We start from the raw sequence: 23427 nt of genomic DNA on the forward strand, positions 1-23427 counted from the left end.
AAGAGAATTCTGCAGAAGCGAAGAATAAACAGGAAGAGGAATACAGCTGTTGGGGAAAACACTGTTTACACAAGAGAACCAAGCTTTTCTATGGTCACCACTGCCCAGGAATTCTTTTTATGCTTTCCTAAAATGCTTGGGCACATGCATAATGTAGTCCATCTGCTTTACTTCATAAGGCCTTTGCTGTTCAGTTGTATGTTGCATAGGCTCTGAATGATTAAAAAGATGCTATGTTTGATTTCTCTCCTTCACATAATGAAATCAAATTAGATAGGATTAAAAAAAACCCAGCAAACAAAAGGTGCTGTTCTAACCAAAAAAATGGCAAATATACCACCATCTCTGATTCAGAGTTCTGCCTTGAACCCTGCTTGGATTTCAAATGTTTTGTCTGTAATAGCACACTGTGAAGTCTGAAGAGCACCACAAAAAGATTTGGGTTTTTTTTATAAATTTGTACTCTTTCAGAGTTTGTATCTTGACAAAATATAATTAAATTGTTTTGAGGGAAACAATGAATGCTTATTGATATATTAAATGCCAACCAGGAATAGCAATAACAATGCATGGGATTAGGTACAACAGCCTTTGTGTTACAAGTGAATAATAATTATTAGTGGGTGCCATTTTGTATTTCATGCTGAAAGGTTAAATAGAAAATGAAACACAAATCCTCAACTTACAGGACTTCTACTCCTGCATTAGCCCCATGAACACAGTGGCTTTGCACTCAGGACAGTGAGAGCATCTGGAGACTGAATATTAAAGGAACTTGGTAATCATGTTGATTTTGTTAAAGGTATCTTTCTTAAACTGTTGGTGTCATATCTAGCTAGGATTTGCAACGTGTGTCAGTGCCATTCCCTGGCAGTTTGTACATCTGTTCATCCCACTGCCCTTTGCAGTGGCTGAGGGGATCATGCAGGCCAGCTCACTGTTTTCGGTGCTTTCAATGGAGATATTGTTACTGCACCTGAATTTGAGCTTTTCAAGTCCCTTTACCACTCCTTCCATCTGCCTGCTCAGAGGGGACACAGATTCAATAACAATCTTGCTCAGGCCTTGAAGAATTTCGTTGGGATGCAAAGAAGTTAAAAATCTGAATTATATTTTTTCACTATGAGGACACTGTACCTAAAGGAGTCAAGAAGAGCTCCAAATTACCTGCATTATCTGAGATAAAGTAGACTGTATAATTACAAATGAACACAGTCATGGGCATAGTAGACATGTTAGTTTTATGCTATATTACAATTTTCTTTACATCACCTCTCTGGTCTTTCAGTGTTCAAAAGCAGTAATTACCTATCTCAGTTTCCTGCAGGGGCTGACTAATTGCTGCCCACTTGCTGGCATTCCCCCCTGTACCATTTGTGGCAACCATCCTTTGCTCTCAGGTTCTCTAGTATGATTAACACAATTGAGTTTTGATAGCTCAGCAATTCTCAGCACTTTTAAATCTAAATCGGGGTTATGCCTGCTTTAGAGCTATATGTGGCCTTTCAAACCTGAACGATCATGTTATTTCTGGTTTTGCCATTTATCTTGGTTGGCCTGCTTCTTGCTACAAATCTTTGCAATAATTTTTATCGACTCATAGACTTTGATCATACTAGTAAAATGTGGCTCTTTGTTTTCAAACTACAGTTAGTTATTTGCACCTATGCAAAGAACTGTTGGATTTTTATCAACTCTCTTATAGTCATTTCAGGAGAGGAGAGTTCAGGAGTTCTAAGTTTTCAGGACCAAATTCTCCCCTAAAGAGGATGTGTGTCCATGCATGAAAATATGCACCTGTTTGCAGATCAGGAGGGATTACACTGTGGTGGTGATGACTCATGTCTGCAGACTGACAGATGCATGCTCCCTACTAGAACTACATTTGGGCTTCGTAATGTAAAAGTGTATCCCCAAACTCTGAAATAATGCTGTCTAGATGAATGCCACTCTGTATTCAATTTAAGAGTCTGCTGATCATGAATATTTTCTTTCTATGTCCTTGCTTCAAAGTCCCTGTTAGCGTCAACAAGTGTTTTTTGGTCTTTTTTCCTTTCAGCCTAGTAAACCACTCGTTGTGGGTTGGACTAATACTGAAACTTGTTACTAACAGAAAGCTGAGGCATGTATTTAAAAGGCTTCTTAAAGTAGAAAAAAGCAGATGTTTTAACAAGGCTAGAAGCTATATTTTTATTGCCTTCCTTTCATTTAAATTGTCATTTCATGTTTGTTCCCTTTTAAAAATAATTTGCATATTGATCCAAGATGTAAAAATTAATACAATGGCTGTGAGGAAGCCATCCATATTAATAGCTTCAGGAGCTATGGTGTGTTCTCTGCTCATGATAATCTGAGAGTAGCCAGGAGATGAAAGCTCTGAGAAGTGGAGCTGCTTTCATACAGTTTATTCCTGTAATGACCTTGTGTGAATGAGTTGGGAGAGGCTGTGTGCACTCCAGCTCTCAGCTGTCACATATCTCACTGCATTAAAACTCTCTCCTTTGATACAGTTTGAAGTTAAACATATTGACGATAAGTAGTTTGCATTTATACTGGATAAAATAGGAGGAGAGGCCTCGTGCAGCCAGCAGTAGTGTCAGCTGGGATGCTGCTGCTGGCTATATCCCTTTATTTCCCCCTGAACCTTTCTTGGGAACACAAGCTACAGCTTTTTGGATCAAAGCTGCTGAGGCCAGGTTCTATCCTGCATAAAGTGTGGACACATTCTTTTGAAGTTGATTTATTTCTGCTCAAGCAGGAGATAGAGAAGTTGCTTGGCAACATGTAAGGAGTATGGGGCTATGTACTTGAAGAGTGGGGGAAGATTTTTGGAAAGGAAAAGCCAGGAGTATGTATGACCTGTTTTCTGGGAAAGATGTATTGCTACGCAGAGATGCTGCTTTTCTGAAAGGGGATGCCTAGATGAAGCTGAACTCTGGGCAGAACTCTGTGTAAACACTCACTGCGTTTTGAGCATAGCATCTGTCTATTTAGCTTAAAAATGCATTTTCCCAAACTTAAATTCAAGTAAACCACTCTTAATTTGAAATAAGTCTTGTGTAAACGTGCTTAGCATCTGTTTAATTCAAAATTGTTGTTAAAACAGCTTAGTTAACCTGCAGAAAACTAACATATCTCCTCAATTTCTTGAGCGGTGAGCTCAAAAGCTCTTGAATGTTTTAAAATGGGGTGACTCAGGAATGGTTTTTTGCTTTGCCTGAATTTTTATGTTGTGATGTGATCATAATTTCAATAATGACTCTTGAGTGCGGTTCTGAAAAATTGAAGAGTGTTGTTGCTTTCATCTTCTTAAATTTGACAGACTTTCCTTCATTTTGCAGTAAATAGTGGTTGGAATTACAGAAGTGGTCCACATCATGTATTTGAGAATCAGTTCCATGCTGTATTTTATAGAAGTTTTTATTAAGCTGATGTATTTTGTTTTCTGTGACTATTTCTTTTTATATTTTGTTGTAATTGTTTTATTTTAAGCAATTGGATTCACATTCTGGGTCTGCATTGTGTGCTCTGTTCGTGAAAACTGTTGTGAGGCTTCAAGCTAAAGACTTTGTTGTCTGGTTTTTGACTGGATGAACTTGCTGGATTGTGGATGTAATTTTGATGAGGGCTGTGTCCAGCTGCTGGATAAGTGGAAAGGACTCTGCAGAGGTGTTGCTCTCCCCAAATGACACACTTTGTCTGCCTCCACTTGGCCGTGCTAGAGGGGTAAAAATCAGGAAGGAGGAGGAAAATACCGCCTTAATTCCTGGTAATTCCTTAGAAAAAAACTTCAGAGGTTTTCTGTTGCTGTTGGGCTGTACCTTTCAACCTGTGGTGTTTGGGGTTTTTTTCCTATGAGGGGACTAAATTACTTTTTAATAATGGAGAAGAAAGTATATTTCTATTGCTTCAGGGCAGCTGTTCAGAATGTTGTTATTTAGTACAGAGCACTGTATTACTTGCCACAAATAGTTTTCATGTCTCAGGGAAATCTAATTTGGATGTAACAAAACTTTTGCAAAGAGGTGTTTGGATCCATGTCTTTGCACTACTATAGTATTGACAGTAGGGAAGAAAATATGTCAAATTTGCATCAAAAAAGGTTAAAGCAGGCAAGGAATAAAACACATTCTCTTGAGACATCTAAAATTAGAACATCCTGTTAATTGAACAGCAAGACAACTTTTTTCATATAAATTTAGAGTACATGTAGTTGGGCCTGTTCTGATGAAATAACTAACCCAGAAGCACAGCTATTTCAACAATATTTATTTTTAGCAAACTACCCTCTAAAAAACAGAGGAAAAAAATTAGTTAGATATAGATTTTCCTACAGGTTTCACGTAGACAATAGCACTGTTTAGTATTCCAGCCCCCACCTAAATACCATGAGTAAATGTTTCACTTGGCAGACAGCGCTCTGGGACTTGACTGAAAAGAGGAGATTTGTGGTGGATACTGAAAAATAAGCTTGGACTGTCCAGGTGAATCCTGGTATATGTAGACTTTTACAGGGGGGTACAAAATTTTTTGGAAGGACTGAGATCTGATCTCCTCTCTATACTGCAGTCATAATTGTAGAAATGTTGGAGCATCTGAAAATTGCCTCCACCCCTTCTCCAGGTGAAACTATGTGAATGTAAAGCTTACATTCTGTCATACAGTTATTGTATGTGAAGCATTTCCATGTGATTTCTATTAATTAAGCATGTTTGGCCATAGGCAGTACCTGAATGCACTCTGGCACCTCTAACAGTTACAAAATTGTGTAACTCATGATTTTGAATTTTTGCAGTAGAAAATCTGCAGTTACATAGGTGTTACATTGGAAAAGCTCATTTGAAGTATCTGTGCTGCCTTAGACCACAAAACAGAGAGTCTTTCTGGCATAAAATGGTGCTGCGCTGGTCTGAATCCAGCAGAGCAAACTCTCCAACTCCCCTTAACCTGTGAATGTCCCTCAGGGTTACATTATTCTTCAGACAGAAATCCACTGTATGTGCATCATCTTTCTTCATTGGTGTCCAATGGTAGCAACTAGGGAGCTGCATAAAGCAAATTCACAGTGGTGGTTTCTCTGAGTACTGTGACCAGTGGAGACATCACAGGACCTAGGGTTTGTTCTCCTGTAAAATTGTCCAGTTGCCTTTTGAACCAATATAAATTCTGGCCATCCCCAGTGCATGGCTGTGATCAAAGACCTGCCCTGCAGAGACAGATGTTGTGTAAAGAGCCCCTTGCCTTGCGTTGTGTTCAAATGGTTGGTTCAGTATAATGCCCTCTGGTTCCCATGTTGGCTGAAGTCTCATCTTTTACAAGTTTTGTATGTGTGGTATGATGACCTTCCATCATACTCCTCCTTACTCATTTTTTTTTCTGGCCTGGAAAACCCTAATCTATCATTCTTTTTACAGAAACTAATTTACATATTTGGTCAGGTATTTTGTTGTTGCCTGCCTTTTTTTCCCCCATTGCTAAGCCTGAACTGATTGTGTTTGCAGATAAACGTGCTTTGGTTTGAAGTAAAATACAGAGTGAGAAGTCATGTCCCTGTATAATATTTGTGGAATCACATGCATAAAGTGTGAGGAGGTTCTCATTTTTCCCCATCCTTGAAGAGACACAAGAGAGTTGAAAAAGGTACATTATAAAACAGCAGGAATAAACACAAGGCTGGAAAGGAAGTGAGACAGTAGGAAAAAAAAGGAGAGAAAGGAGTAAGATAAATGTCTACGTGTTTACATAAAGGAGAGAGGGAGAGCTATTCAATTTCTGTGATAGCCATCACTGAATATGTCAGAAGATGGCACAACCAGCCTTTGTTTTTTGGAGCGGAAAAAAGGAAGCATGTTCAAGCCAGCCATAACCTTATATCCTCACAGGGTTCAGAGAATTGCTCACATCTGCTCACTGTCAGTGGTTGTGAAGTAAGCAGTTCTGGCCATGGCTTACTCATTACTACCAGGCTGGAGTTGTGTGGTGTGTGAGCCAACAGGCTGAAGGCATTAAAATTTTTACAGGCCAAATACAGAAAAACTGAAGAGGGAAATGTGGCATAAATGTGACACAAAGACCAAATTTCATATACTGCCAAAAAAAAAAAATCCACAGAGAAGTCATGGTGCATATCCATGGCCTGATGTTTTGCTAGGTATTTGTATATCTTCTAGAAAAAAATCCTTTGTTGGGATTTAAAAATAATAGTAGTTAATTCAGTGTACCTAACAACATATTTTCTTACCTTAGATTGTTCTACTGCTGTTAAAGTAAAAAAATGCAGCAAAGCTCATTAAGCACATTGCTCTTTAACATGGCATTCTCCTTGACCCAGACCATAGACATGGATTTCAAACAGGAAGAAAAACACATGCTTCTAACCCAAAGCAATGAGAGGATAGTAACAGAGCTAGAAATTAGGGCAAAGTTACATAGGCAGGAGAAAATAAAAGCACAAGGCTCTGTGGTTAAAGAAGGGAACAGAGAATGGTAGTTGTACTTCATCTGTGATACATTTGTACCCTGAGCACAATGGTCTCACCTTCAGTGACTGGAGATACACTGTTTTGTTGTTTGTATGTTTGAAGTTCTAGATTAAAGAGTTCTTTTGTGTATTTAATCACAGTTTCATCTCTTTTATATATTTATTTCTTTTCTCCCAGCAGCACAGTGCTAATTGCAGCTTTACAACTACAGTTGAAAGCTTTTTGCTGCAAGAGTGTTTGTGAAGGTCTTATGTAAAGATGTAGCTTAGCTGTTAGCCAGTGGTGTCTCTTGGTGCAGTGTGAGTAAGCGCAGATCACATTCCACATCTCTGGATTAAAAACCTGGAGAGGAGAGTATCAAAAAGTGTAAAATGTAATACAGGGACTAGGGGAAGCTACTTAGATGAGGTGTTTCTAAATCAATCTGTCTCATTTAACAAAGACAAGATGAAAAAGGTTGGACCACGGTACATACATAAGCTGCTGAGGCTCCTCAGTCTGTTCATAAGGAGTTCATCAAGAATCACGGTGTGGAAGCTTATACTGAATGAATTAAAAGGGTAAATAAGCACACATTCAAACGCAATTATTAGCAATAAAGGAAATATTTTTCTGGACATCATTTAGGTTAGGGTTTATCAAACAGAGCTTCAGACATGTGCTATGTAGATATCTACACCTAAATTGATCAACAAGAATTTCCTGTAGAGTGGAGAGAAACAGGGTAATATGAAGTGAACTCTAGGTGTCAGTTGTTTGTGTTTGCTAGATCTCCATCCACTAACACAGGCCACAAGGTAACAAGGTGAATGTCAAGGCCTGAGCTAGGCACACCTAGCATACCTTTGTGGAAAGCATGCCTGAGGGTAAGGCAGGAGTAGTATTTTGTGATGTTCATCTGCTGATTTGTGCTGCCTGTAACATCTCTGGTGAAATACATAGCAACTGTCTAGCAAGGCTTTTCTGGAAAACCTGTGGAGCTTCCCAAAGCTGTATTAGGTATGAATGACCAAGGTGTGTACTCTGGGACAAATTCTGGTAAAAACTGAGCAAAAATAGTAATGACAATTTTGAAGAGTCATAATGGCTCTCCTCAAGAACTGCCATGGACCATGTCCTATTAGGACATTTGAAAATCACAAAATTGGAGAAAATATGATACACTTTTTGGTGCTTCCTGGAGTTTAACATTTTGTCATCCACAGATACCAAATTTCTCTAATGAAATGTTTTTAACATACTAAAAAGTAAATTAATATAAATTGTAAAAAATGTTTGACAAAGTTTGCATGAGAGCTTCTGGGTTTGGAAGAATAACATTTTGGTTATAATGTGACTTTTTTAGTATATTTAATCTCTATTTTTCTTCATTGTAGCATAAGGAGAGCAAAATACATGTTTAATTCATGGAGATTTGATGGTTCTGACTAGAATCAGTCAAAAATGTCCGTATTAAATGAAAGAACCTTTTAATCAGCTTACACTGACTTTATGGTCATTCTGTTTGTTGATAGTTTATGTTTCATATTGAGTTGCCAGGCAGAGAAACATGATCTGGTCCCAGTACATACAGTGAAATGCAGTTACTGTTACATTCATCCATGTTAAGCTGAATTTGTCTATATGCTGTTATGGAGAAATATAGCATTGCTTCTGCCTTTTTCCTTTTTTTTTCCTTAATTTTCTTTAGCACTCTTCTTCTGTTGCTTACACTGAATTCCAGAACTGTCATGAGCAATTAAATCTAAAATCTCTGAGTAATTATGGAAGGTAATTTTCTAGTAGGTATTTGCAATTACTTCAGTTGGCATTGATTTCATTGGATTATGTTGGATATTGCTGTGTTTTAGTGGAATCTTTTATTTTTTTCTCACCATGAACGTTTCAGCCATTAGAAAAAAGCCATTAGCTTAAGAGTATTTGTGTTGTCTTTTATCTTGTGATAGACGTGCCTTGTTCAAGTCTGTATATAATGAGAGATTTCTACCACTTCAGGACATCAGAAAGTTGTATCATCTTCCTTTCCAGAATCTTTCTCTCTTGCAGTGCAACTGACCTAATACATCTTTAATTCAGCTTTCACTTACCTGCTGTCTTTCCACATGAATTTGCCAATATATTTAAGCTACCTCACAACAGGACATAACATTTTTGACAGCTGTTTCAGTGTTATTTGCTTGTACTGCTGTAGCAACTGGGTATCTGAGTCATAGGCAGCAGCTCCACTCCACTAGTTTTGCATAGGAAAAGAAGGCAGGAGTCTGTACAGCAGGTGTGCCTGCCAGTTTTCCTTTCCTCTCCTCACACAGGCATAACTGCTTTTACAAAGCTGACATACCAGTTCTTTTATGGCAGAAAGGCAGACAGTACTTTCCATAGAATCATAGAATGGTTTGGGTTGGAAGGGATCTTAAAGATCATCTAGTTCCAGCCCCTTTGTCATGGGCAGGGACACCTACCATAGAAGGTGTTTGGTTGTTTCCAGAGTGAGACTGATAGGCATGCAATGGTAATTAAGTCCTTTATATGATTTGCAACATGACTACAAATTTCCTTAATCAAGCTTAATAGAATGAGGTGCATAGGGCTTTTGCACAAGCACAGAAAATTATCATTAAGTCCAAAATGGCAGATTTAAGAAATGTATTACTGGAACTTGTTCTGCTCTAAAATTATCTTAATTCAAATTTCAAGAATAGTTTAATTTCTTGAACAAATGTGATGTACATCTGCTCAGCTTCAGACTTAAAGATATAATTTGGATCTGTTTATACTGTCCAAGTAGTTTTCCCTTTTAGCTAGACATGGCTCACTTAAAAAATTCCATCTCCTAAAATTAATTTCTACCAGTGTTTCTCATCAGATCATAAATGAAGATTTTAATAACCAGGGTAGAAGCAGACGAACAGAAGTATGCCCACTCTTCTTGAACCATTGTTTTTATGTGTTACTCTTAAAAAATGATGGAGCGGAGATTGATGAATGCAGTAAATGCTATTCCAACCCAAGGGAACATTTGAGTCAAAGTATAGTCTGCTAAATGCAGAATATATCAAAGCACACGGAAATCAGGTGTCATACTGCGCAAGGCGTTGGAATTCCTTACATTGTACGTGGAAAAGTTTAGTTACAGGCATTATTTTGCATAAAACATTACCTTTTCTGTTCTCTGACTGCACATTATCAATCTTGAATTTAAAAGAAAAGGAAACATAAACCGGTAAGTACTTAGTTATGCTCATGTGAAAGTGTAATGGGTGCTCCTTATCAAAACACCACTCAAGCTATGAAATTACTAGAGTTTGTGGGAACTGAGGGTCTAGTTCCTTGTGTTTTCTGTGCCATATGCAGAAATGCTGTAAGTTGTGCTCTATGGTAAATACTCGGTCCTCAAACTACAGTTTGATTTCATTTTCATGTAGTCTTTACAGCGATCAGGTATGTCAGAAGGTGCTGTACTTATTTAACACAAAGATTTGCACTGATTCCATCTGCTGGTAGAGTTTACCAAAAGCCCCGAACAGGAAGGTTTGCTATGTTCCAGGCATTTTTCCCTCTTGATTTACTTACCCCCCTCCTTCCAGCCTATACACACACTGTGCATGCTTTTCAGATCGAGTAAGTGAGAGGTTGGGTGTCAAATTAGACTAAAAGCATCTGTTTCTCCTTCTATGCTGGAAATGCTGAGACAAAAATAAACTGTATGTAAAGTGAGTTAGTGCATTTATCCGACATAATTTTGGAGATGATGCTTCACTAGTTGAATTGTCCCTGAAATTAGTCTACTACTGAAAACAAATTTTGCATTTTATAGGAGACTAAAAGAAAGTAGTAACACAGATGTACTGTAGACAACATATAAAGACTCCTTGAAAGCACATGACAAATCTGTAGTTTAGTAACTGAACATATTGAATAGAGTTTTTTAACTGGGTCTGAGCATTATTTTTTTTTTTTAATGTTAGCATGCTTGAAGATTAGAATTTTTCTGTTCAAATAAGGATTTCCAGCATACCTGCTGAAAAGTAGCTCTGTGGAGAAGGACCTGGGGGTACTGCTGGACAACAAGCTGTCCATGAGCCAGCGGTGCCCTTGTGGCCAAGAAGGCCAGTGGTATTCTGGCATTCACTAAGATGAGCATTGCCAGCAGGTCGAGGGAGATGGTCCTGCGTGTCTACTCTGCCCTAGTGAGGCCACACCTGGAGTGCTGTGTCCAATTCTGGGCTCCTCGGTGAAAAAGAGACAAGGAACTGCTGGACTGGGTCCAGTGGAGGGTGACAAAGATGATTTAGGGACTGGAGCATCTCTTACGGGGAAAGGCTGAGGGATCTGGGCCTGTTCAGATTCTGGAAGAGAAGACTGAGAAAGGACCTTGTCAATGTCTCTATCTGAAGAGAGAGTGCCAAAAGGATGGACCAGGCTCTTCTCAGTGGTGCCAAGCAACAGGACAAAAGGCAACAGGCAGAAACTGATGCACAGGAAGTTCCACCTGAACATGAGGAAGAACTGTGCAGGTGACCACGCTATGGAACAGATTGTCCAGAGAGGCTGTGGAGTCTCCATCACTGGAGATATCAAGAAGTGTCTGGACACACTCCTGTACCATGTGGTCTGGGATGGCCCTGTTTGAGCAGAGACGTTGAACCAGAGGACCCACTGTGATCCCTTCCAACCTGATCCATTTTGTGATAGTTTAAGAAACTCCGTTAGCAAATATTTGCCCTTAGAGTCAAGCATTCTAGAATCTGACTTTTGAGCCCCCAGGATTTAGGATTGTAGCATTTCTTTATTTACTTATATATTTCAGTCCTTTGAAATTATTTCAGGTTTATCTGGCATCTTGTAGTTTATCAAGCTGTTGATTGAATAAGATACTGCTTTCCAAATTTATGTTTTCTGTGTGCTCTCTGTGAATATTGTACTTAGGTGTTTGCATTGGGAAATTAAAAGCAGGTTGTTCTAGGTTGCTGCTTAGAAAAAGACAGAGTAATAATCTTTTTTATGTCAAGAGTACCATAAGATTTCTCGTATAGTGTAAATCTCACATCTAGCACCTTTAATTTCAGATGCTTAGAAGCTTGTTTGTCATCAAATAATTCAAGTTGTGTTTGGATCAGGGCAGTTCTCCTAGGGCCAGGAAAATCCTGACAGTTTTCAGACCAGGAATTTCAAGAACTTTTATATGTTCAGCTTTAATAAACATAAATATATGAATAAAAATTTGCAGGACTGAGACCACAGTGGGGTCCTGTTTCTCATGTCTTAAAGAGTAATTGCAGAGAAAGGAGAAGATTAGTATGTATTATATGAGCTTTCCCTAGAGTAGAAAACCAAAGGTTCATTCTGATGACTTGTGTGGTATTAAGTAGATTGTGTAAGCACTTTGTGAGCACTAAGCTTTTACACCTAATTCCTGAAGCCAACAAGTAATCTTAAAAGATGTCTAATAATAATTTCAATTGAAAATTCATTTATTGGCACAGATAAAAAGCAAAAGGTCATGCTGATGTAGCGTGTGGTGTTCTTTCTTGGTTATCCTGCACTGCTGCTGAAAAAAGGAGAATGCTTCTGCTCAATAAACTTTCAATATATCAAAAAACCTAAAAGCATCCTTAATTTAATAGTTTTCATAGTATCACATCTTTCCTGGTTGGCAAGAGAAATGTGTAGCATTTGATAACGCAGCATTAAGTATCTTGAATCATCCATAGGAACATGATAAAAATAAGGGGTTGTGTTCCACATTGTGTTGTAGATCACCTCTTTCTTTTTATGAATGTTTTAGCTTTTAAAAGAGACACTAATTACATGTTCAGTGAAGATAAATGCCAACCTTGTTCTTTGCTAAATGTCCCTGAAGAATGTATGCAGGAAGACCGCAACTCAAACTTTACAGGTGCTTTTGTTCTATCGATTTTTTTCTCCTTTCTTAAAGAGTTGGAGTAGGAATTCATAATTATATTTAGTAGTACTTCTTTTCTTTTAACTTGTGGCTCACCATCTCTGATAGATGGTGAACTAATATTCTTTGCTTACTTGGACTTTCAGTCTACAAAGCCACAGCTCTTCTTACTGTGCTTTCACCAGTGCTGTGGTATAACGAGTAGGAAAGGGATTCTGATCTCAGCTGTACCATTGTAAAATATAGTTATATATGTGACACATTTACATCACTAGAATTTCTCTGGATTTTCATGGCTGTAACTGAGATTGGTTTTTTCAAAGCCCTCCAACATCTCTTACTTAATTCCCTACCCATCGCAGCGATTCTTTATGGCAAAAGGTGTGCGTAACCCCGTGTTTGGATTTCGGTTATAAGTTCCTTTTTGCACAGGCCCATGATTTTCTTCACAACTCTCCTTTTCACACTAAAGTTGTAACTGTGCTCTCAGGCACTTAAAGCTAAAGCAAACAGAGGACTTGAGGACCTAACACAGGACAAATGTCTTTATCCAGCACTGGATAAAGCTTCTACGTTCCTCCTGCCGCTGCTCCTATCTTCCTCCGTTGCTGCTCAATTTTGGAGGTTCATAAGCTCTTTACCTATGTGCTGTTTTGACTAGGCAGCTGTGCTTTTCACAAAGTACTGTACTTCATAGTAGATATCTTGGCAGTAGCTATTCCTTGCTTTTTATGTCATAGCTTAGCATTTGTCATGCTTGCCTAAGAAGTGAGAGCTATTGGGGCAATTTCCTCTTTTCTGAGGAAATTCAAATCTGTCTCTACCTCACTAAAACATCTCCTAACTACCTAAGAAGTCTTCCATCTTCTGGAGACCCCTTTTTTGTTTTTGAACTCTTCAACATGCAAAGATGACAAGCAAGACAACATCAGTGAGATGTTTTACTCACGTGGTTAGAGCACTGGATCCAGTCAGAAGTTTCAGTTGTAGTTATTATTACCAGAGCTTAAGATTTGTTCATTGATTGCTTGGTGTATAATATGTGGAGTTGTCTTGGAAGACTTCCTCTTCTGGATGAATGCAGTAACCACAAAGCTATTTTGTAAAGGTAGAGTAGCTCTGCTCTTTACTACAATAAGAAAAAGTGTTCGAGTTTTTTTTCTTTGGCATCATCCTTTTCTGTTATTAAAATCTCATGTGTAAGATTCTGCATTTATGAGAGATTTTGAGTTGTGGTAGTTTCTTCCTTATGAACAGATTAGGCTGATGTGCAGTATTGCTTATGCAGAGCTGATCTGATCAGTGAAATAAAGTTGCCATGGGTCCAGCAATCCAAGAGTCCCACAGTTTGTATGAGTAGGTTATCTGGTGAATTTGTGATGCAGATCTTTGGCTGTTTTCCTGCCTGGTTGGAGGTCTTGTATACTCTGGGTTTGGGAAAATAAGATTAGAAGTACAGTAACCATAACGTTTCAGATTGCATTATGAGATGTATGTATTTGTTCTTACTGCACAAGGAGCTTGCTGCAAAGTTCCAGATTCACTTCTGAAGATCAGGAGCATACATGTTTGTCAAATCTCTGATTGAGTTTGCATATTCTGGACAAAATGAGTTTACTCTTGGAATTAGGCCACAAAAGGAAAGAAATGTATAATTTACTACAGTAGTTTGTTTTCACAGTAAAACATTTCATTTTTTGGGTAAATATTTTAACTGTGAAAGAGTAATAGGACATTCATGATGTTTTGTGGTTGGAGTGCTTCCCATTTCATTGGAAGAAAACTATAACAAAATGTGTTTACGGAATTTAAACAAATTTCTTTCATTAATATAGTATTTGGGTAGTGTGCAAAGCTATCACAAAAATGGGAACTCCTGGGTATGAAATGCCCACATCAACCTTCTACCATGATACAAAATCATGTCAATGTTGTTGTCAAGCATATACAGTTTGTGGAACAGGGTGTTATACATGTACTTAAGGTACATTTTTATGTACTTAACAGGTGGTAGAAAAATAGTTTGAAAAACAAAAACTTTTTGAAACTGAAATTGTTAATTGGTAGGAAAAAGGGACTTGATATTTTTCCGATAGCAATAAACAGGAAAGGCGCTCCCATTTTAGAAGGAAAACTTTAATGAGTGAAATTTTTGTAGCAGATCAAAGATATTGAAGTGCTATATCATTGCAGATAAGACTTTAAAGTTTGTCAGCATGATTTGTCTCTTACTATAGGTACATGGAAATGTCTCTGACTGTGCACCTGTATATTATGTAGTAAACTTTTAGCTACAAATTTGTTGGTTGGCCTTTGAATTTGTCATTCTTGAAAGAGATACCAATATAAGTATGTTTTCCAATTGTTTTCAGTATATATTTTATACTAATATCCATTGTACAAACAGGGGTTAGAAAACAAAAATTCTTCACTGAATATATCACAAAAAGCAGTAACAGAGACGATAGGAAGAGTACCATTTATCAGCCTGTTTTATCTTAATTTCAGTGTGATTGATGAAAATATAAATTGCAATTGAGTCTGTTCAGTTGTCCGATTTTCCTAGATGTTGTATTAGTTTGCTCTTTCATTAAAAATGGAGGAAAAAAACACTACATAAACAATTGTTCCTTTGTTTGAAGGTTCAAGCACAAGTGCGACATGCAAAACTCAACTTTGACAAACTGAAGACTGATGTCTGTCAAAAAGTGGATCTTTTGGGAGCGAGCAGATGCAACCTCCTTTCTCATGTGTTAACAACATATCAGGTATCCAAGGAAAATGTTGACCTCTGAAAGAATGTTTTCCTGCTAATGTGGTTTTTTAAGAGGTTACCATGGCAATAGTCAACTGTAAGAATATGTAACTAGCATTGGAGGGAAGATGTGAAATTTGCACTGAAAACAGATTTGTTTTAACATTGGCGCTGAAATTTTACCCTGCCTTACAGACAACACTGCTTCATTTTTGGGAAAAAACTTCACACACAATGGCAGCCATCCATGAAAGTTTCAAAGGTTATCAGCCATATGAATTCACTATGTTAAAGGTAAGAAATATATAGATATATATGTTTGCCCAGTGATAACCGGTAAGAGATCATACAAGGATGTAGAAAGCACATGTTGATATTTTTCCCATATATTTTCTGACACTTTTAAGTTTTCTGTTTAATGTCCATCTAACTAGTAGGATAAAAAATTGTATGTCTAGTGCAGTGACTAAGGAATATTTCAAAGGAAGACATTATTAAAGGCTGTGGGATTGTGTTGGATTATTCATCTAGTAGAATTAGGGATTTAGGTTGCTCTCCAAAATCTCAGGAGTGAATTAATACTAACTATGTTGCCTTTGCATTTGTTTTTCACAGTCTTTAAGAACACCTTTTTTGGACTGAATATGAGTAAGTGGATACTCAGGGCTCCCCCATCTGTACTCACTTTTTAACCCTTTACTGGGAAATACTGTTTTGTAGTCTAGTGGTATTTGCTGATCCTTTGTAAACTTTCAGTATGGTATATGTGCAATATCTGACTGAAGCCTGAGTTCAGAGTTTTGCCAAGTATCTAAAAATAATCACTAAGCTTTGTGTGTTTTCCTGGTCATGTTTTCCTTGCATATGAAGCTGTTCTATGTGTTGCAATTTGAGACCCAGTAGAGGAATGGGAGAACAGTGAAAAATTTCATGAACCTACCAATTATCCTCATAGGCCTTTTTGTCCTGTAGTTATTTTGGGCAGTGCAGTAACTACTTGATTGGCTACTATTTGCATGGGAGAAAAATAGTGTGTGTGACAGAGGTCTGATAGAAGGGTTGCCACGGGTAGGAGAGTGAGGAATGAACAGCATGCGCAAAGCCACTCTTTGCTTGGAGAGACAACCCAGTTTGACAATGATTTCAAGTCACAGCCTCAATCCATGAAATCCTTGTGCATTTGTCAAATGGAAGTTGGGCTGCATTATGCCTTAGAGCCTGTGGCTCCCCCTGAGCTCCTGGAAAAGAAGCACCTGAAGGTATAAGGTGTAATTCACCCCAGACTACCAAACTTGTCTGTACATTACTATGCCATATTTAAAGATGTTTTCTAGAATGTGGGATGGGACAGAGCAGTTTCTAAACTGTGCATAAAGAGCTTGTGGAGACTGTTACTTCTGCAGCTTGAAACATCACAGCAGACCAAACAAATTTCAGGCTCAATCTTTTCGTGACTGAGGAGGTTTATAAACTGTTTCATCTTACCCAGCCTCTGAAGAATCCTGTCTTGCAGGAGAAATCCTCATTTGCTATGAAGTTAACATAACTGTAAGCCTCTTTCTTTCATAGTCTGCATCACGGAAGATGGGTTTTAGTCAGAGTTTACAGTCAGATTTCAGCAGGAGACAGTTGGGCATAGCTATCTTGATATTGCTAGTAATTGTCTTCAGACTCACCAGTTAAACTCCAAACCAGGGAAGAAAGTGTCCCCTTTACTTTCCCCCTCCCTGGGCTTAGCTTGGCCAGAGTTCTGCTCAGGAGCCTGGGCACCATGCTTGTGGGCTCTTCGCTTACCTTCCTGATGTTAAAAGGTTTCTGAGGATGTTTTTGTCTTTGCTTTGATCCAAAACAATTTCAGTCTAATTTGTGTAGGTAGCCTGTATTGTTGCTAGGTCGGTATTCTTCATGCTCTTTTGTATCTAAAAATTTGAACAACACATAGGATGTTTCAAGACACATAGTAACATTTGGACACCTTGGAGAGAAACTTGGAGAGAAAATGCACCTGTTTTGGTGTACCCTTGTGATGGAGGATGAGAGATATTTGGGGATGCTTTGTACTTCTTGAACTTCCTTGTGTGAAACATTTCACTATGATTTAAATTTGCAATTAGATTGGGAATCTATGATAAAGAAATACCATCTATATTGAACCCACACTTGTAACAAGTACTCCCTTGAAGCAAAAAGTAAATGTAAAAATGGTTATGAATATTGTAGGATTGTTTAGGATGCATCCTAACTTTGTTATGAGAATCTTAACCAATTATATTGCTCATCTCCTACACTGAAAAGATGTGATTTCCTGGTTTTGCACTCATATGTATACTGATAAATGATGCCAATCAGGAGATAGTTTAAAACTATAGGATTTCATGTAATTCTGTGCTTTCAGAAAACAGCTGCTTGGGAATAAGACTGTGTTACTGGCTTTTAGTATCAGGGGTTTTTTCTTTCAGTCTCTAGAGTTATTTTCTATACCAAAATTTTCTCCATGATCTCTTGTCCCCCAGCTATTAGTTTCTGAGCATTAAATGTTTACTAAGATGATTAAATCAAAATTCGGTGGTTGCATCGGGTGAGATTGTGTTTCCTAAGAGAATAGATGTCTGCTGCTACTTCAGATGCATTACTAGGCTAAGTGAGCTCTGTTTGTCACTTCTGAAGGGTGTGGTGAGTCCCAGCTCACCTCTGCTAAACCTGGGTGTGGAATAAAAATAGATGATTATGGTTAGGGAACTAATCCCTACCATTCATGTCATATGTTCGTGCCAGAGTGGCTATATATTAAAAAGGAGCTGGAAACTAATTTTACATTGAGATTATGTGGTATTTTTTTTAATCAGCTGTAGCTGATCTAAGGTAGTGTAGTTTCTGATGGAGAAACTTTTGGTTGAAAACTGTACCTAATGAAGATGCCATGTCTATTGTTGACTTTATGCATTAAAATATACAATCAGAATACATAATGGCTTAAAATACACATAAAATATTTCAGTGTGCCCATTCCTACATTTAATTGGAAGTTATTTTTCTTACACTATTTTTCCCTGCCTTACACCATAAAAGGGGTCTTTCTTAAATTAAAATTTTGAATTTGATGCTTGTAAATAATTTTTGTATTTTATGATTCCATAAAAGACAAAATCTTGCTCATACAAATTAAACTGAATTAAACTAAGCATACGTGAATGTAGGGCTACTGCTTTGCTTTAAAACAAGAAATTATTACAAGTTAATATTTGACTTAGATGTAGAATTTCCTACTGAAAAATTAAGAGGTGCTATGTACTAGAAAATTGCTAGTTGTAGTTTGTAGTATAAATATATATTCATGTACCAGGTTTACCTCAGGAAAGAGACTCTGAAACGCCTCTTGGGATTGTTTCTGGAAAGAAAACACTGTCTTTAGAGATGGTTGCCAAACTCCCTTAATGAAAAGCAGCCCATTTGTTTTCTTCGCTTCAGGGTATATGCAGAGAGCAGTATAATTGTGCTATTGCAGCTGTATTTCCTAACTCTGAGTTTTATGCTTGATGAAAGATGATTATTAATGTGCTAACAACTCTATGTGTAGTGATGTAAAAAGTTACTGTATCTATCACTTTAATATTACATATGATGGGCTGCTGTTTTGGTAAAGCCTTTAAGGTTTCATTGTCTTGAAATAAACATATACCAAATGAATTCAAGTTTATTTCAGGGGCTACTTTTCATGAATAATACCTCTTTCTAGTTTCTGTTACCATTTATTTGCCTTAGTTACTTAAAGAATAATTAGTTGCATTTTTACATTTAAATGCTAGGATACCAAACTTCCTGAGGAGTTCATGTTAGCCTAGAAATAATAATAGGCTTGGTAAGGGAGTCAAAAGGCATAAATCTCAATGCATCTATTTTTTTTTGTAAAGTGGAGTACTGTTTTTTTTATTTACTTTGTGAAGTGGAATACTGCTGCCTGAGCTCCTTACATGGAGTACTCCTTTGGAGTACTCTGTCCAAACAGATGCTACAACACTGTTGCCTTCTGCTGACCTCTGCTGTAGTTCGGTATCCTCTCTTGTTTCTGTTTGTCGCACCATGACTTTACTCATAGACAAGATTGCCTATGATTTTTTATCTCTAAGGGTTTTGAGGAGGTGTGGTATTTCTTTTCTTGATGAATGTCTGGAGGAAATTCTGAGACAACCTGCTTTTCCTCTTCCTCTTCAGCTCTCCCCCCAAATGAAACATTCAAGTTTCTGTCTCCTCAGTGATGTTGCACTTCATCATAAATGTTGTGACATCTTGGGATGTATGCCTGGCTCCTGAAACTGCCCTTAGCTGTGTTGCTTTGATTCTTTCTCAGTCAAGAAGTGCATTAGGTGGCCAAGGCACTTGGGAGGAGCTATGGGTGAGCTGAGTGCAATGTCAACACCGATGATTTAACTGCAGAGGGCAGGTTTTATCTGCAGTCCAGATGATCTTGGCTTGACTTGAAAGCAGCCTAGATGCAGGTGAAGGAATTTAGTGAGTGAGTAGCAGTCAGAAATGGAGCCTGAGCTGGAACCAGAGTTAAATCTACAGTGGAGGAATCCCTTGGCTTGGATACTTACTCTGAGTACTGGGAGCAGGTGAAATATCGCTGGTGACTTCTGGTGTTAGAGATGGACACATCAGGCAGAATGAATGACTCTGAACTTGCTCTGGTAGTGTGTATGGTCTTATTCTGATTTTTGTAGTAAAAGATTAAAGAAGCTAGGAAGATAGGTTTCTAAATATGCAAGGATCATACTTTAAGCCACATACCTGGTGTAGCTCACAACAAAATCTGTGCTAGTCCCCGTGAGCAGCCAGAAGAGTGCTGTGAAGTTACACATCTGTGTGCTCTGAGCAGCCAAGGCAGGGGTGCATGCAACTGAGATGTGCTTGCTCTGATCTCAGTCTGGGTTGTCGTAACTCTGTTAATTCACTACACTTTCTAAATGATGGGGCTTCTTCCCTTTTTTTCTAATATAACCTGAAACAATTAAGAGAACATCATGGTTTCATTTCTATGCCTGCTGAGAGTAGTGATCACATTGCTGTGGGTTCATGTTTAGAAAACAGTTGACATTGGCTTTTTAACATTCCGTTTCATTTCATGCACATTGTCTAGCTTTTAAAAATCTTTTTGAAAAGATACCTCAGTTTGTAGTGTACCTCAGGATGTGGAGTAGAGGGAGGCAGGGGTGAGGAAAATAATTTCATTATTTGCTATCTGATTTTGAGGGAATATTGTCTGAATAAAATTGTTGCATGGAATTATTGCATCATTGCTTATTTTTAACAATTTTTATCATAATCGCCATTAAAACCGAAGCTGTATTTCAGAGCTATGTTTATTTTTCTAATACAGGAAATAGTAACTGCCATTATTATCATGCTGCTTCCTTCCCAAGGTACTTGTGAACTCCATTTCTATATGCTGTTTCCGTGGTTTGATCACAGTCCTTTAAATATGGATTTCCTGAAACATTGATGAAGGAAACTTCATAAAATATAGGTCCTTAAAGAAGGATGCTTATTTACCTATATATTTTTGGTGAATATGCAGAAGATTTTACTTCTAATAATTTTCTTTAACTTGTATAATTAGGCAGTGGTTAAAGTAGTTCTGGTTTTTTTCCAAATCCTTTACAACCCTTTTGGAGCAGGCTCTCAGGTGCTATACTTGGTAGCAAGCAGAGCACCACAAAATGTTTCACCATCACCTCCTGATTCAGTGGACTGTGTGTCCTGTTGTGAAGATGTCCATGGTGGTTCGAGTGCCCAAAGCAGCACAGTCCCTATAATGCAAAGCTGCTTTCTTTCTCTACACTGCACTTCTGTGCAAGTGTAGCGGATATTTGTATGTTCTTGAACTGTAGTCCAGGTCTTCTTAGAGTCAATGAAGTAATTTCCATTAATTTTAATAGCATGAGAAGTTCAGTCTAATGAGTACCCAGTACCAATGCAGGGTGACGTTCATTCATAGGTTACCTAGCTGAGCTGGCTGGTGTTGTTATTCAGCATGCAAGAAGTATACTTACATGGGGTTCTGGTTAACACTGTTGCAGTGTCAAAAAAAAAGTGGCAACCACAGAATAAGGTTAATTTCTTTAGGGCCTTTATTATTGCTGCTTTTGTGACCTTCATCTTTTGACCACATCTGTAGTGCTGAGGGTGCTTACGACAAATTAATCAGCAGTTCTAGGTAGAATTAACTTAGTGAGAGGGGGAGAAAAAAGCAACTGCAGTACATGACAGATCTGTAAGTTTAGTTTCTAAAATACTGAAGTGTAGATTCCTCATACAGACAAGTACTGAACCAAGCAGAAACTGGAATGCTCCTTCTGGGGACTCCTCTGTCCTGGTTAACAAGCAGTGCAAACAAGACCTGCAACATGTCTCGGAATGCTTTTCTTGTGACAGATGAGCTGGGCACTCTTAACTTTTATTCAATTGATTAGGCCGTGGTTTTTTGTTTTACTTTTCTCATGAAACACGTTAATGTTTTGTTCACATTCCAGACGCAAAGCCACTACATTTTTGTGGTTTTTAGATGTGGTGCAAAAAGTGACTTCTCTCTTTTACCCTTATCTTTTTGTGGAAGCATGAAGAGAAGCTGGGGTGAGATGCACTACTATGACTATGAGAGCAATATTAATAAATTTAATTACAAATGGTCAAGACTTCTCATGTAACATGGTTTTATTTTTCAGAAACCACGTTGGACTTTAGAAAGAAGAAATTTTTTTCACCTTCACAGCAAAACCATTTGACAGAAATAGAAATACTTACATGGCTAATATCTGCTATTACTTAATTACTGTGTTCCTTTATTTCATTTTTCAGACAGAATTCCTAATTGATGCATAACAATGACAACCAATAGTATATTTATCACTTCAAAGAGTCAGTCTATAATGCTTGTGTTGGCTTCTTCCCATCTCCAAATTTTGGTTATAAAAATGCTGACCATGAAACTGCACGTCATTATCTTGTAGCACAGCCTTTCAGATTGCAAAGGGACAGTAGGGTTTCATAATACTACACCTGGCCTTTGTCAAACCATCATCCAAGATTTTAACCCTTGTTTTCAGATTCAGGATACAAGCAGTATCTTCCCACTACCACTGCAGTTGCCAAGTTTGTGTGAATAGTTGTGGAGGGAGAAAAAGAGAATAAATAAGGAAAGAAGCAGTATATGGTGAACAAACAGATGTAAAGAATTCTCTTTTCTCATCTTAAAACTAAAAAGGAAAAGAGGGAGGAAAAAAATAAGCAAACCCCCAAAACAGCAAAGAAATACACCACCTGTGCCTGCTTTGCACATGGTATAGATAGATTTACTTAGAAATACTGGAAATATTTACTTAGAAATATTCATTTAGAAATATTAGAAACAGAACATGAGTATAGAAGTTGCCAAGTGTCACCTTCTTATATAAAGTGTGTTCATAGACTCAATTTGAATGAGTATCTTCTAACACTTTTAATTCTGCTTGTTTGAGTCAGATACAATTTCGATATAGTGCAAAACCGTTCTTGCTTGATTTCTGTTGGCTCTAGAATGAGGTTTGGTCTTAAATGACACACTTTAGCTTCCCTGATTCTAATTTTTTTTCTTCTTTACATTTATATTATGGTTATGATCTAGAGCTTGCAAGATCCTATGAATAAACTGACAGAAAAAGCGGAAAAGGAGGACCTGCAGAGTGAGAGCACCAATTCAGTGGAAGATCAGCAGAGTCAGTAAGTCACATGTCCTATATATCAAAATAATAACTATTTTTGTCTATAATCTGCTTTCTGGTTGCTTAAGTCACCAAACATAAGTAGAGATACAGACACAGCTAGTCTAATTCTACTGGTTACGTCAACAGAAAAATTCCTGAAATGTTGTAATGTGTACATGAAGACTAATAAACTTGATGGTGACATTAAGAGCTTTAAAAAGGCCCTTATGTGATTTTCATCTTTCTTAGTCCTCTTTTTAATTTTTTTCAGCTTTTGTTCATTTTTTCTTTATTAAAAGAAATGGTAAACAGCTATACAGGGGAGAAAGATATATGAGCATTGTATTTCTCCTTTCAGCAGCATCTCCTTTCACCTGGGAATAGGATATAGATTACTGATTGCTCCAGGCAGCGATTAGTTTTTGTAATGTATACATCGGTTAGTAATCCAATGAAGCAGGAGGTACTTAGTATAAGGTACATCTAAGTGAGCTGATGCTGTCAAGTTTTGAATTACCTGTAGCTCTGAGCTTAGAGAGACTTATGAAT

The 23427-nt window shown here is 37.7% G+C and overlaps 1 protein-coding gene across 4 annotated transcripts in view; it reads left to right on the forward strand.

The window, feature by feature from the left end:
- Positions 1–23427, forward strand: part of ICA1 (islet cell autoantigen 1) — a 69065-nt gene that overhangs the window by 28819 nt on the left and 16819 nt on the right. For all 4 annotated transcript variants that reach the window (XM_039549116.1, XM_039549117.1, XM_039549118.1 and 1 more), the window contains exons 8-10: positions 15027–15152; positions 15335–15433; positions 22800–22894. In XM_039549116.1, the coding sequence (XP_039405050.1) occupies positions 15027–15152; positions 15335–15433; positions 22800–22894 (320 nt within the window). The remainder of the gene's footprint in view (positions 1–15026; positions 15153–15334; positions 15434–22799; positions 22895–23427) is intronic.

The sequence above is a fragment of the Corvus cornix genome, chromosome 2 (genome assembly GCF_000738735.6).
Source record: "Corvus cornix cornix isolate S_Up_H32 chromosome 2, ASM73873v5, whole genome shotgun sequence".
NCBI lineage: Eukaryota > Metazoa > Chordata > Aves > Passeriformes > Corvidae > Corvus > Corvus cornix.